The sequence below is a fragment of the Diadema antillarum genome, unplaced genomic scaffold (genome assembly GCF_040938485.1).
Source record: "Diadema antillarum isolate AM-2024a unplaced genomic scaffold, OU_Dant_1.0 seq00002478_RagTag, whole genome shotgun sequence".
Taxonomy (NCBI): domain Eukaryota; kingdom Metazoa; phylum Echinodermata; class Echinoidea; order Diadematoida; family Diadematidae; genus Diadema; species Diadema antillarum.
In genome coordinates, this window is record NW_027273083.1 from 1,758 (window position 1) to 14,372 (window position 12,615).

At 38.0% G+C, this 12,615-nt stretch overlaps 1 protein-coding gene across 1 annotated transcript in view; it reads right to left on the reverse strand.

Annotated features, from left to right (window-relative positions):
• Positions 1-337: 337 nt before the first annotated feature.
• LOC139714856 (ubiquitin carboxyl-terminal hydrolase 7-like) overlaps positions 338-12,615 on the reverse strand; it is a 39,563-nt gene continuing 27,285 nt past the window's right edge. The window contains exons 4-10 of the mRNA XM_071626502.1: positions 11,968-12,066; positions 9,044-9,114; positions 6,149-6,213; positions 5,027-5,115; positions 3,669-3,777; positions 1,272-1,403; positions 338-370 (exon numbers count right to left, since the gene is read on the reverse strand). Coding sequence (XP_071482603.1) covers positions 338-370; positions 1,272-1,403; positions 3,669-3,777; positions 5,027-5,115; positions 6,149-6,213; positions 9,044-9,114; positions 11,968-12,066 — 598 coding nt within the window. The remainder of the gene's footprint in view (positions 371-1,271; positions 1,404-3,668; positions 3,778-5,026; positions 5,116-6,148; positions 6,214-9,043; positions 9,115-11,967; positions 12,067-12,615) is intronic.

The following is a 12,615-nucleotide window of genomic DNA, read 5'->3' on the forward strand; positions in this document are numbered from 1 at the left end:
GAATGAAGAAACGTCGGAGCATTACACAGATCTGCAAAACGGAGAATCTTTGCCGTTTTAAATCGTTCTTTTCATCTTTCTTTGGTATAATAAACTATGCATGAAAAACCAACTACTAACATTCCTTTTGGTGTTTTTTTTTTTCCTTTCTACCTCTTATTAGCCTACAATCACATTACCAACTACAAAAACATCACAGACCACAGATTAACTTAGTTAGGCTTTACGCCTTTGAAATAAATGTAAGAATGGTGATGGCTCTGTTCTCCCTTGGCTCATTTTCTTCTCCGCTCAGAAATATCTTTTTAGACTCACCACTCGACAGAGTTCCTGGACATCATGTTGCATGAAAGAATCTAGTGTCTCCCACCTGTGAAGAGAGTGGAGCAAATGAAGATTAATCAAAACACAAAAGGAAACACAGACTAATTTCTTTACCATTTCATAAACAAACCTCACAAACCCTTCACTAATCACCGAATATACATGAACGGGAGGGCCTACGAATGACAAAATGTCCAATCACAACTTCCAAACTATCAGCAATAGACTGCATTATACCAACCGATGTCTATTAGTCTTGAAGTGCTACAAATAGGTACATTGATATAAACATTTGCCTTAAAAAAAAAAATAGGAATTTTCATTGTATCCCTTACTAAACTACCAACTTACGCTTAAAAAAATACAGTATGCCATATACATGTACACGTATTTCACAAGTTGAGTGATATTTGCAAAGATTATCAATACACCAACATTGAAGGGAAATTCTTCCTCCAACCACAAATAGAATGTATGTATTGTTTTTACTGCACTCTTGTTGATTGCACATTCTGACACTATTTTTTTGATGATGAATTTAACCACATGTGACAATATCTAACATGCCATTCATGACATTCATTGAATATCATATTTGCAAGTTACATGGCGAATACATTTGCACGTATAAAATAGCATTCCTCTTTTCTGAGAAACAAGTATGAATGCTCCTACTAGATAGGCAAGGTGGCCAGTTGTACTCAAACACTGCCCTCAAGAATGAGACACAAAAGTGACCAACAAGAAGCATCGCTTTGCTGGTACTCTATACATATGAATGATAATCCACTAACACCTGTGTATGGCACTTTGGTCCCTCTGTGATTAGAGAAGACAAGACCAAGGTTGGTCTTGTAGGAAAAAATAAATGAATAACTAAATAAATCGCCAAGGCAAATAGCGCTAGGCACATTGCGTATAAATCTCGGCTGGACCCCAGGGCTTACCCAAACGACTTGGTTAGTTTTCTTGGTACTGACAGGTTTGTCGCTGTGTTGGAGCTCATAGAATACCCTCTGCAATGCAAGGGGAACGCTTTTTGAGGAGTCGTCACTTTCCGTTGGCATCGAGTACACGGCCTGTCGAGGAGACAGAAAACAGATTGTTGCCATGAAATTATAAAATGCTTGCATTCGCAAAAAACAGAATCATCGTTCAAAATATCAGTTGTGAAGAAATGAATGGACACTACAACCCTTGTTTTGAAGCTTTACAGCTGAAACTGGCCCCCTGTAGCTTTAAAAAATGAAATGAAATTAGAACATACATTGTACCCCTAGTCTGAGGAATTTCTAGCTTTATATTGGCACAGTGTATCATAATGTAAAAAAAGTCTGTAACCAAAACATTTATGAACTACATGCCTCCAGTGAATTCTCATAATACTAATAATAGTCGACCACAACTTTGGTGTGCAGTGCACAGTCTGCTTGGATACATCTCTGCATCTGGTCCATGTCGGAAGGCATTAAAAAAAATATGTCCACACGTAAACGCAACATAGATATGCACACATACATAAATGCACCCATATGTGACCCTGCATCACAAAACCAACAAAAAAGTCGCCAAACATGGATTTTTATTTAAGAGCTCATTCGTAAAGAGCAGACTCAAACTTTAAAAATGATGTATAAACTCAATTCAAATGGGACTCTTCTAACCTATCGAATACAGGAAAGAAAGCTCACGCTCTGGAAGAGCGTGAATTGAGAAAAGAGGGCTCTTCAATACAGGGTCTATTCAAGTGCTTAATCTTTACACTGTGCTGGCTGTGTAATAAATGGACGAAAAACAGGATGTAAACCACGGGAGCAGCAGCAATGAAGGGATTATCAGATTAAGCTGAAATTGAGGCACGTTCTATCAACACATTTCTGTCCATGATTAATGCCAAATTTCAAAGCAGTAGGCATTATCCTTTCAAAAGTTATTAGAGTTGAAAGTGAAGAGTGTGCAAAGGATTTTCAAGAAATGAAAAGGGGGCCTCTAAGACATACCTGATCACACTACCCTACAAAAAAAAAAGTAGCAGAAAAACTGCTGAAAAACACACTTTCTGATTCATTTCATGATCCCAAACTTGGGAATAATGTAGAAGAATAGCTCTTTCAGAAAAAGTGGAAAAAACTCAAGATTGACCTTGGTCGACCTGTTTCATCTTATTGCGACCATATGTAAAATCAAGGGGTGCGATTTTTTTATTAGTTTTTGTGATGGACAGTCAAATATATACACTGACACAAAACATCATAACTGACACAGATATATCCTCACTACTGCTATTGAAGAACACAATGATGGAGAGAGAAGTTATCTGTTCTATACTGCATCAAGAATGAATGGGGGGGGGGGGGGCTAACATACTGCTTGACGTGTATCCATTGTGTGTGTGTGTGTGTGTGTGTGTGCAGATCTACGTTCATATGCTTTATCATTTTTTTCCACTGCCTGACTATTCATATTGTAAGGCATGTGATGAGAAGTTCCTTTGTTGTAGTTCTGTAAAAGTGGACATTTTTTGTGGTGTGAAAATTTTTCAACATTTCATGCAAAATGAATCTAAAAGTAGCTAAAAAGCTGCTGAAACAGCTTATCCAATACTGGCAAGCTATGGAGTAAAATTGGAGTCAAAAGGGGCCTGAGCTTTCGATCCTAGCAGAATCTTCATCAGAGTCAAATGACAAACATGTAGGGAAAGCAATCACATATGGGACTACACACAACAAGCACAGTCTGAGGAGGGCAAGGGGACACACAACAAAGAAAACAAAAGGGGTGGTTTAGCAGTCAAAGTCTTATTCTTTAACCTTCTGTTGTCCCTTATCTTGTTTGATGTTGCCTTGCTATTCATCTTTATCCTTCACAGGTTGCCCCCATGATCCTTGGGATCATCACTGGCCCACCACTGACTTTTGTCTGTTCATCCCCTTGCTTAACTAATCCCCCTTCCTTACCTGTTTGGCTCCTTGCCTTTAACTTCTAACCCACCTCATTTGTTTTCTTTGTTCTGCATCCCTAGCCCTCCCCTGACTGTGCTTCTTGTATGTAATCCTATGTGATTGCTTTCCCCAGATGTTTGTCATTTTGCCTCTAGCCTAGGCCTCTTTGGACTCCAAAAATGAATCTAGCGTGAAAATAAAAGCAAGCAAATTTCTTGTTTGTTATATATAACTAGTTATGACACTTTCTAGTTATAACACTATTTTATGTTTTGATTCTGCAGAATAAAAAAAAACATGAAATTCATCTTGCCTGCCGAACATAAAAAATTTCCGCTTTTACAGTAATATACACATATTTAGGTAAATTCCCTGTGAGAGAGGTTGATGTACAGTACATACATTTCTCAGCTTGTTTGTAAAGAAGAGACACTGCAGTAGAGAGTTCATGTAGCAGGTGGCTCCCTGGTTCTTTAGGCCCACGTATCCTGTCAGCTTCTTGGAATCCCAACTGGAAGGGAGAAGTGGAGATAAGGGAATAGATAAATTCAGTAGATGATTAAAAAAGTACGGAGGGCTATACTATGTCACACTCACACTGGGCCAGTCTATGGTGTAAATTCAATATTCACTGGCCTGCACAGCACTTCAACTGTCACGAACCTTTTATGGTACATGAGAGCATTGGAATCTGGAATTACTGTAGGCAATGACTGGAGAAAGGCAGCGAAAGAAAAACAACAAAAACAAAACAAAACAAATCAAAACCCTCATAGAGATCGGTGACTCTTGTTAAAAAAAGAGTCAAATGATGAGAGAAAGAGTGATTTCACCATAAGCATGTGTATAACAGTCACTGATATTGGGGGGGGGGGGGGGCAGCTACAAGTAACATAGCTTGCAGGACTACATACAGTAAGTAATTGATAAGCTTTGTGAAAGAGAAAGGTTCACTTCTTTTTCTTTCCGATGACTCTGCTATCAAAATATTAGAACACTGTGTTCCTTTCACATCTTTCTTAGGATAGAAGTGCATATCATTTCACTCAAAGTGGAGAAACTTCGCACATTCATTCAAAGCGTGCACTGCAAACAATCGAAGAGCTGAAGTCAAGCAACACCGTGCTAATGCAGAACTGAGACAATTCATCACATCTTGACGCAGGTTGTCAACGTCTTACACTGATAAAAGCCCATGGAAAAAACTGTTGAAACAGCCGTACATGGGCACAGTGATCTAACTTCATCATTGAGTAATGCTGCTGGCACCTTTTACGACCATGGCATCATGAAATATGGATGTGTGTCATAGACAGAGAGGGGGTCCTTTATACATGCATTCAAGTACCACACTCTGGCATATTGGCGAATATACCTACAGTTGGCACGTTTATCAATACAGCTACAGTACCACTGAGGCAAGGTGTGAACATATAATTGAAATTACAGAATAAGAATAAGACTGTGGATTAATATGGGCCCTACATTCTACGTAAGGCCAAATTTCAAATTGATTATAAAACCAAACAAATTAACAGCTTAAAGTGCCAGGTGCGAAAACCGAAATCTCCTGCTCATCTTTCACACACAGCTCCGGGACTACCAAAATGTTACTTCAATACATTCAAAATTTATGTCACATTTTTTTTTTTAACTCTCCCAAGAGTTGTTATTTCTTTCACAGGTTTGCTCTTGTGACTTAAAGGATAGGGGGAGGAAAGGCAAAGCTGATCACACCATCATATCATGTGACCCATTACCTGACACCGTGCGGGGCATCCGCTACTACATGAACCTCAAGAGTGATTGCGTCATCCTTCACGTAGCCCTTCTCTGGGTCCAACAAGTCCTGCCGACAGAAACCATGCAAAGAAAGAGGAGAAAGTAGAACATTGAGGACATACCAGAACCAATTACATTAATCACATGAAGTCGTTTGAACCTCAGTAATCTTGTTTACGACACTATCAGTTATAATAATTCACGAAATTGCTCAAAACGATATGCCTGCACTTCTGGTGGAGAAGTGGGGCATTATCGTAAGACTTGGTGGGCTGTGCGGTCATCTGAAGTAACATGAATTTGGTAAATTAGCAAGTCAATGGGCACGAGCACAGTGGGAAGAGAGAGGTCAGTTCTCAGCCTCAAATCAACAAGGTTGAGCCTCTACCTGGTCAGTACGGGAGTCAGACGTCTGCCAAAACTGTGCAGTCACTAGTGTTGCAGTACGATCTTATTATTACATACATATTCTTAAAGTTTATGCAGTGCCGGATAATGAAGCTACTGTTTTCGCAATGAATTAAGCGAGTCTTTTGTGAATCCGGACTTCCAAACAATTTTTCAGGGGTGGGTAAATTTGTCATCGTGGAGTACAGCCATGGATGGAGAAAACGGGAAGTGTGTGCATCTATTCACACAGTATAGGTGCGCCAAGGCCTACTACTAAATCTGTATCGTCACGCACCTTGTTCATGCACTGTGTTCTCCATACCAGTACATGTACGTTTCAATGTCATATCTATGTCAGGATCAGAGTTAATATTTTTGCGTTGTTAAACTTACAAATAGCACTAGATTTGCAAAATTTGCGAAAATAAAACCCTCGCAAATACATGGCACGTACAGTACAAGATTCTTTACTTCTCTGTCATGAAAGACAATACCAAAATAAGCCTGACTTCATTTTGCATTTTATCAGTATGCCATCATGATTATGCATCCCAGTAGAGAAATTTGCCCTCCTTTTCCACTTGAGATAATTTGTAGCATTGTGAAATCTTTACAAGGAGCAGCCAACGCTTCCCATTTTGCTCTGTAAAAACACCTACATGAACAATCCAAATCAATGGTTTGAAGGTTACAATGCTTTGTAAACTTACACTCCAGGCCATGAAGTGGCTGAACCCCCAGTCATTCTCTTTGCTGTAGAACAGATGAGAAATTTCTGTGGAAAAAAAAGGAAAACAATGAAAATGAAAACATTATGACGGATGGAGAAACATAATACAGACACAAAAATGAACTGGAGGAGAAATGACGGAACAAAAAATGACAGAAATTGATTGCCATAAATAAATTTTAACATGCATGAAACTTTTGTGAATTTCGCAAAGAGCCAAAATTCACGAAAGTAAATTGCATGTGGGCATTGTTGTTTACACAATGCATTGAATGCTAACTGCATTACGTGAAAGTATCACACAGTGAAAAAGGCTGTCGGCTCCAATTCCCGAAAACTTTGTATTGCAAAATGTTTCTGGTTTTACAGTACAAGTGTAGGCCTGGAGGAAATATAAGACTCAGAACTACAAGTGAACACACATCATTCAAAGAAAAATTACTAGTATGCAGAAATGAAATAGCTACTTGTCATCTGAGAAGTAAAAAATGCTGAGAAGTAAAAAATGCAGAGAAATTACATGACAATGTGCCCTTGCGCACTACATGTACACATGTAATTTTTTCTTCCTTTTGTTTTTAAGCTTGTGAATGCAATCTACAATGGCACAGAATCTTGTTGTTGTTGTCTTTCTGCCCTTCTTTGCTCAAATCATCCAGGCTGCAACTGTTATGAGTGTCCGTGGCAGCTGCCAAATGGTCCGTAAAATCTTATATCAGATTCGAAGGGTAAGCACCTCTAATGGTAATGGCAAATTTCAGCTGAGGACTCTGACATTGGGAATGCATACCGTGCTTTAGCATGTACCACGTTATTGGCAAGTTCTTGGCACCGCAGTGCGTGCGCAATGTGTGGGGCTGCCTGCTGTGGATGCAGCCATCCAAGACCCAAATGACAATATCAGAACTTTTCCAGAAGATGGAACAGACAGAAGGGAGCACCACTCATTTTCCGATTTACCAACTTTCCTCCCAAATACCAAGACTCTACAGTCCATTTTTGTTCAACTGACAGTTGCAATTCATGCATCTAGATGATCCATGAATTTCATTGTCATACTTTTAGAACCACAAAAACACACAAAATGGGGGGGGGGAGGTGGTAATGAGCTCAACAGAGACAACAGTACATGAATAAATCAGTGGAATGCTTCTTGATCAATCCCTCATATCATATCCGCATTCTGCAATACATGCATTTGTTCCTTCAGAGATCAATATATGGGTCCATATACTAAATACTTAAATTACTCATTCACAGATGATTAAGATTTTGACATAATTGATTACATGAGGTTTTACGACCATCTTCACAGGAGTTCAATATGACACTATTGCAATCACCAATGAAATTTGACAAATAAAGGTATATTTTTCTAACAGAATAACTGGAGAAATTCCAGAATTGATCTTGATCAGTCAATCTTAATGTCCTTAAAAAAAAAGAAAGAAACACTTGAAACATTTCTGGTTAAACAAGTTTGATGGAATGATGAATTTAAGATTATTTCACTGATTAACAACATATATTCACTACATGTACAATGCAATCAAACACAGACACATATGAAACAACATTTTTTTTTTTTTTTGGGGGGGGGGGGTTGGGATACCTCTTGAAAAAAAAGAAGAATGTATGGGCTTTAAAACTAAAACACAACAAACCAAACCAAACATAACCTGATCTATAATTTACCAACACAGAGAAAAATGAGCTGTTATTAATGCCAACTGTCTTCTTAATTCCTTTCCTTACACTCTACTCTCTCTTTTTTCCCCCCTGCTTGTAATGAATATGGAATGAGAGAGCGTCAACTCCACTAATGACATCGGCTTTTGTTCACACCTCATTGCCCAAATGGGCCTACATACAGCCTCCAGTCACAGCAGCCACAGAGCCAGTCAATCTAGTTCCGCATTTAATTAACCATTATCGACACCACTCTCAGATTTGGACAGATCTGCAATGCTTGTCTGGCGGCAACTTGGCATGGCTACAGCACGGACACCATGCAGTCAGCATCTCATCTTTCAGATCACATTTTTTGCCAAGCGAATGCACACTGCAATGGAATCATCAGCACGCAGACGAGAGACCCTTAAGCCCCGGTCACACAGCGCTTTACGGCTTAATCATGGCCAAAACCCGTCTAAAAGTGGTCTCCCGTGAAGCAGACGATGTTGTTTGCATTGATGTCAAGTTTAAGATGAGCTACGGTCGATTTATAGACGTGGCAGGACGCAGGGAAAAATCAGAACGGCGTCGGACACGGTAAAAAGTTTTGAACTGCTCAAAATTTTACTCCGCTGACAACCACGGGTGGCACACGTGATAAAGACGTGCAACACACGTGAAACACATGTGATAATCCATGTTCTGGCAGTGATTGAAACTTGGGGAGACGCGGTAAGACGCGAAAATTTAGCGGGCAGAGCACTGTCATCTGACGTGTGTTACGCGTTGGTATCACTGGAAAAAGCGTGTGTTTAGCGGCTTGTCACTGACAATTGATTTTCCCCGTACATACATGTGGCTGGACGTGGTAAGTCATGCTTAGGCAGTGCTTCAGAAGTGGAACAGCCGGCAACGGCAGTACCCCGTACACAGCACGGTCAAACCAAAATTGACCAAAAAATTACCACTTACGACCATGTCCACTAGATTTTCATAACTTTTTGTACGTGATTTAGACGTTGAGTGCTGTGTGACCGGGGTATAAGAGAGGGTTTGAGAATGCACTATTTGATTTTGATATCAATGTGGAAATGCATAAAATGACTATTGAAGAGCAGATCTGATCCACTAAAGCACCGTCACACACACACACACACACACACACACACACACATACACACACACACATGATTGGACTCACTTTTGACGTGGGGAGATCCCCCATGTTGGTTCAGCAGCTTCAGTTCTGCAGTGGCTTGGCAGGACCATGTTCTTTGAACGCAGAGAGGAAGGAAACATAGAAATGACAAGCACTAGAACAACTCGAGAGACAAGTCAGAAAATCCATTTCCAAATCTCAGAAAATAGCTAATGGAAATGTGGCTTGACTACAGAGTTAAATCTGAGCATAATCCATCTGTGGGGTTGATGAGGAAGATTATAATATAATTCATCAATTAGTCCAATTTATACTCAGTTTATATTGGAACATGAACATGAACATGAACATGAACATGAACAGGAACATAAAGATGCTATTTACCTGGTTGGTTGGGTTTACAGAGCAATTCCAGTGATGGGCAAGTCCAAGATAAGGTCCCCTCAGAAGGTAAAATTTCATCTTCGCTCAATATTGACATGTTTGGTATCATTTTGAAGCTTATGAGTTGAAGTTTTGATTTCCATGGAGGAAAAAATGATATTATGTAAATTTATGCAAATTTCAAGGGCTTCATTTGCATAAATGTGAAACACAGCGTTACGTATGGGACATTTATAAAAATTCATATTAATTCAAAGGAAAGCAAATGATATTTGATTTATATGTGGACATAAGAAGTTCATCACATAGTTTAACTTGGTATGAAAATTTAGGGATTATGCAAATGATTATGCAAATTAGCTCGTGTCCTATCATGAGATGTCCCATACGTAACAAAATGAGGTCATTTTTTTAGGTTTTTTCTGAAATTGCTAAGGTTATTTTAATGCCCTTTTGGAAAGTTCTAATTTATTGTTTAGAGAAATTAAATACCAGAGAAAAAAGAAAAAAAAGTAAAAGAAACATTTTTTATTAGGCATTGAAATAATGTTACGTATGGGACAAATGCGTTACGTATGGGACATCCTCATACATATTGCATGTGAATGCATGTAGCTAGCTGGGAAGGTCTCTCAGTACACAAATGGTCAATCATCCTGAAGAAAGCATCCCAACATTGTAGCTACTTTTTGAGTTATAGACACTTGAAACAATACATGAACTTGACTGAACAATTTTCAGAAAGAGGGAGGGGAAAATGGCAAAATACACAATGAAAAATTAGCATTAAAGGGATGGTATAGTTTTTTGTAGAAATGAGGATTCAGTTTTCAACATTTAATGAGATGATTGGAAACCAATTATATGAATTACTTAAGAGCATACAATCTTAAGACTAGAGGAATTCAAAGTTTATGTATAGAGTTCCAATTTGAAATGGTTGTGATAAAAAAAAATAAAGTAAAATGATTTTTTATTTATTGCAAGTGATACACAAATTGTCCTTATTCAGTTTTCAATAGTAGCCACAACAAAATTCATGTCTGGGTATACATACTGAGGTGTGACTCGAATCAATGACCTGACTGCTAGACAGACATCATATATCTACTCGATCACTGGGGTTCCATGCAGCAGGTATTGCTTATTTATTAAACTTGATATTTCTTGTGTCAAGTTGATTTTTATTGAAACTGAATGGCAAACTGCCCTTCATCATAGGAAGTAAACACTTTATATTATTCAATTTTTCAGTAGTAACTATCCTGATAAAAATAGGGCATACATACTAAGGTTGGTCATAAAAATATAGAATATGATTAAATGTGATTATGATGGTAAATATCTGGGGAATATTGTTCCCTTGTCAATCTGGATCAGTATTTGAGTAATTTCAACTGATTCCACCTCAATAATTATGCAAAAAAAAATTTTATGGGTATTTTGCAAAATTATTTTGCAAAATACCCATAAACATGGTTCTCCACACACTAAACGAATGGGGGAAAAAGGGCATGCATACCCAGGTTGGTCATAAATATATAAAAATATGATTGAATATGATTATGATGGTGAATATTTGGGGAATATTGTTTCCTTGACAATATGGATCAGTATTTGAGTAGTTTCAACTGATTTTACTTCAATAATTATGCAAAATACCCACAAACATGGTTCTTCACACACTAAATGAATGGGGGACAAACTGTCCCATACGTAACTGTCCCATACGTAACGCGTCATGTCTGTCTTTAATTAGAACCTGTAATTAGAGCTTTTTGCCTAATGACATGAAACTTACCTGTGATAATCTTGAGTGTTGTGACTTTCATCACAGTGAGTTACAAGTTGTAGAATGATATACTTTCAGAGAGTTTTGAGGTTGAAAAAAATGTTCAAAAAAACAAAATTTTTCTGGTCCCATACGTAACGGCACATATTTTCTCTTTTAGAATATAATTGTCAAGGTAATTTTTCTCAATTTTTTACATGATTATACTTCTCCTAGATATCAATCACCATGATGAAGTTCAATATGATCAAAGGCCATTAACACTATTTTTCAGGTCATAAAAGTCTCTGAATGTCCCATACGTAACGTGCGCGTTATCTTGGACTTGCCCTGATGTGAAAAGCAGTAGGAACAGTCTCCATTCATTACGATTTTGTCAAATTTCTTATGAAACCCCCCCCCCCAACTTTCCAACAGTATCTCAGATAAAGACGGATGATATCACCTGAACCTTACTACTATGCATTTCTCTTGTTTTTCCCCTTCAGACACAGCCAAGGATAAAACAAAAATCATACCAGTTCTTATCTCCCACAGACATTATGAGAAAACTTCAAAATGTTAATCTCATGCAAAGAGAAAAATTTCTGTGCAATCACTTCTTCTTTGTGTGTGTGTTTAATCCAATAATTCTGCACCTGTGTGCCCACAGTTTTCACTGACACTGTCTTATGAATAACATGAATTTATGCAAGTGTGAGAGCATATGGTTGATATGGCATTTGCAGGTTTTTATTTTCTGCACTTATATCACAGATAAATTGCTATCACACGAAAAAGTTAAACTTACTGGGAATCCGAATCGGCATTGCACTGTAAGAAGAAGCCAAGACTTCGCGAGCTGCGCTCAGCACTGTTATGACTCGTCCTGGGCATTGCCATGATTTTCCTGCATAAGCAAAGCAAGGGAATTGCACTCGATGATGTTACTTCAATTCGCATTACCAAAAAAACCCAATTTGCATAGGGTTTGAATAGATAATTGTATCTACAAATGTATGTGATTAATCAACAGTTCACAGAATGTAAACAAGATGAAGCAAGATAAACATCCGTTCACACAGTTTCTTTCAAAAGTTTTCTGCAGAGTTAATTACACACCTATATTCATCAAATTTCTGGAATACATTGTACAATGTTGCAACTGGAATTGTGACATAAAAGAACACTAAAATTTTTTGAAAGAACAAGGAAACCACAAAAATTTCTGCTTTTCATTCAAAATGTCCCATTGTATGTGTAAACTTGATACCGTACACTGAAAATATAATGCACTTTGATACAGGGTTATCATTATTCATACGTACAATACGTATCTCGGATGATTGCACTACAGCTGACTGAAGTGCAAAAAAACAAACAAACAAACAAACTAGTTTCTGTTGGAACAAAACTGTTATACCCTGATTGAATAAGCTATTCATTCTCTTAAAGGACA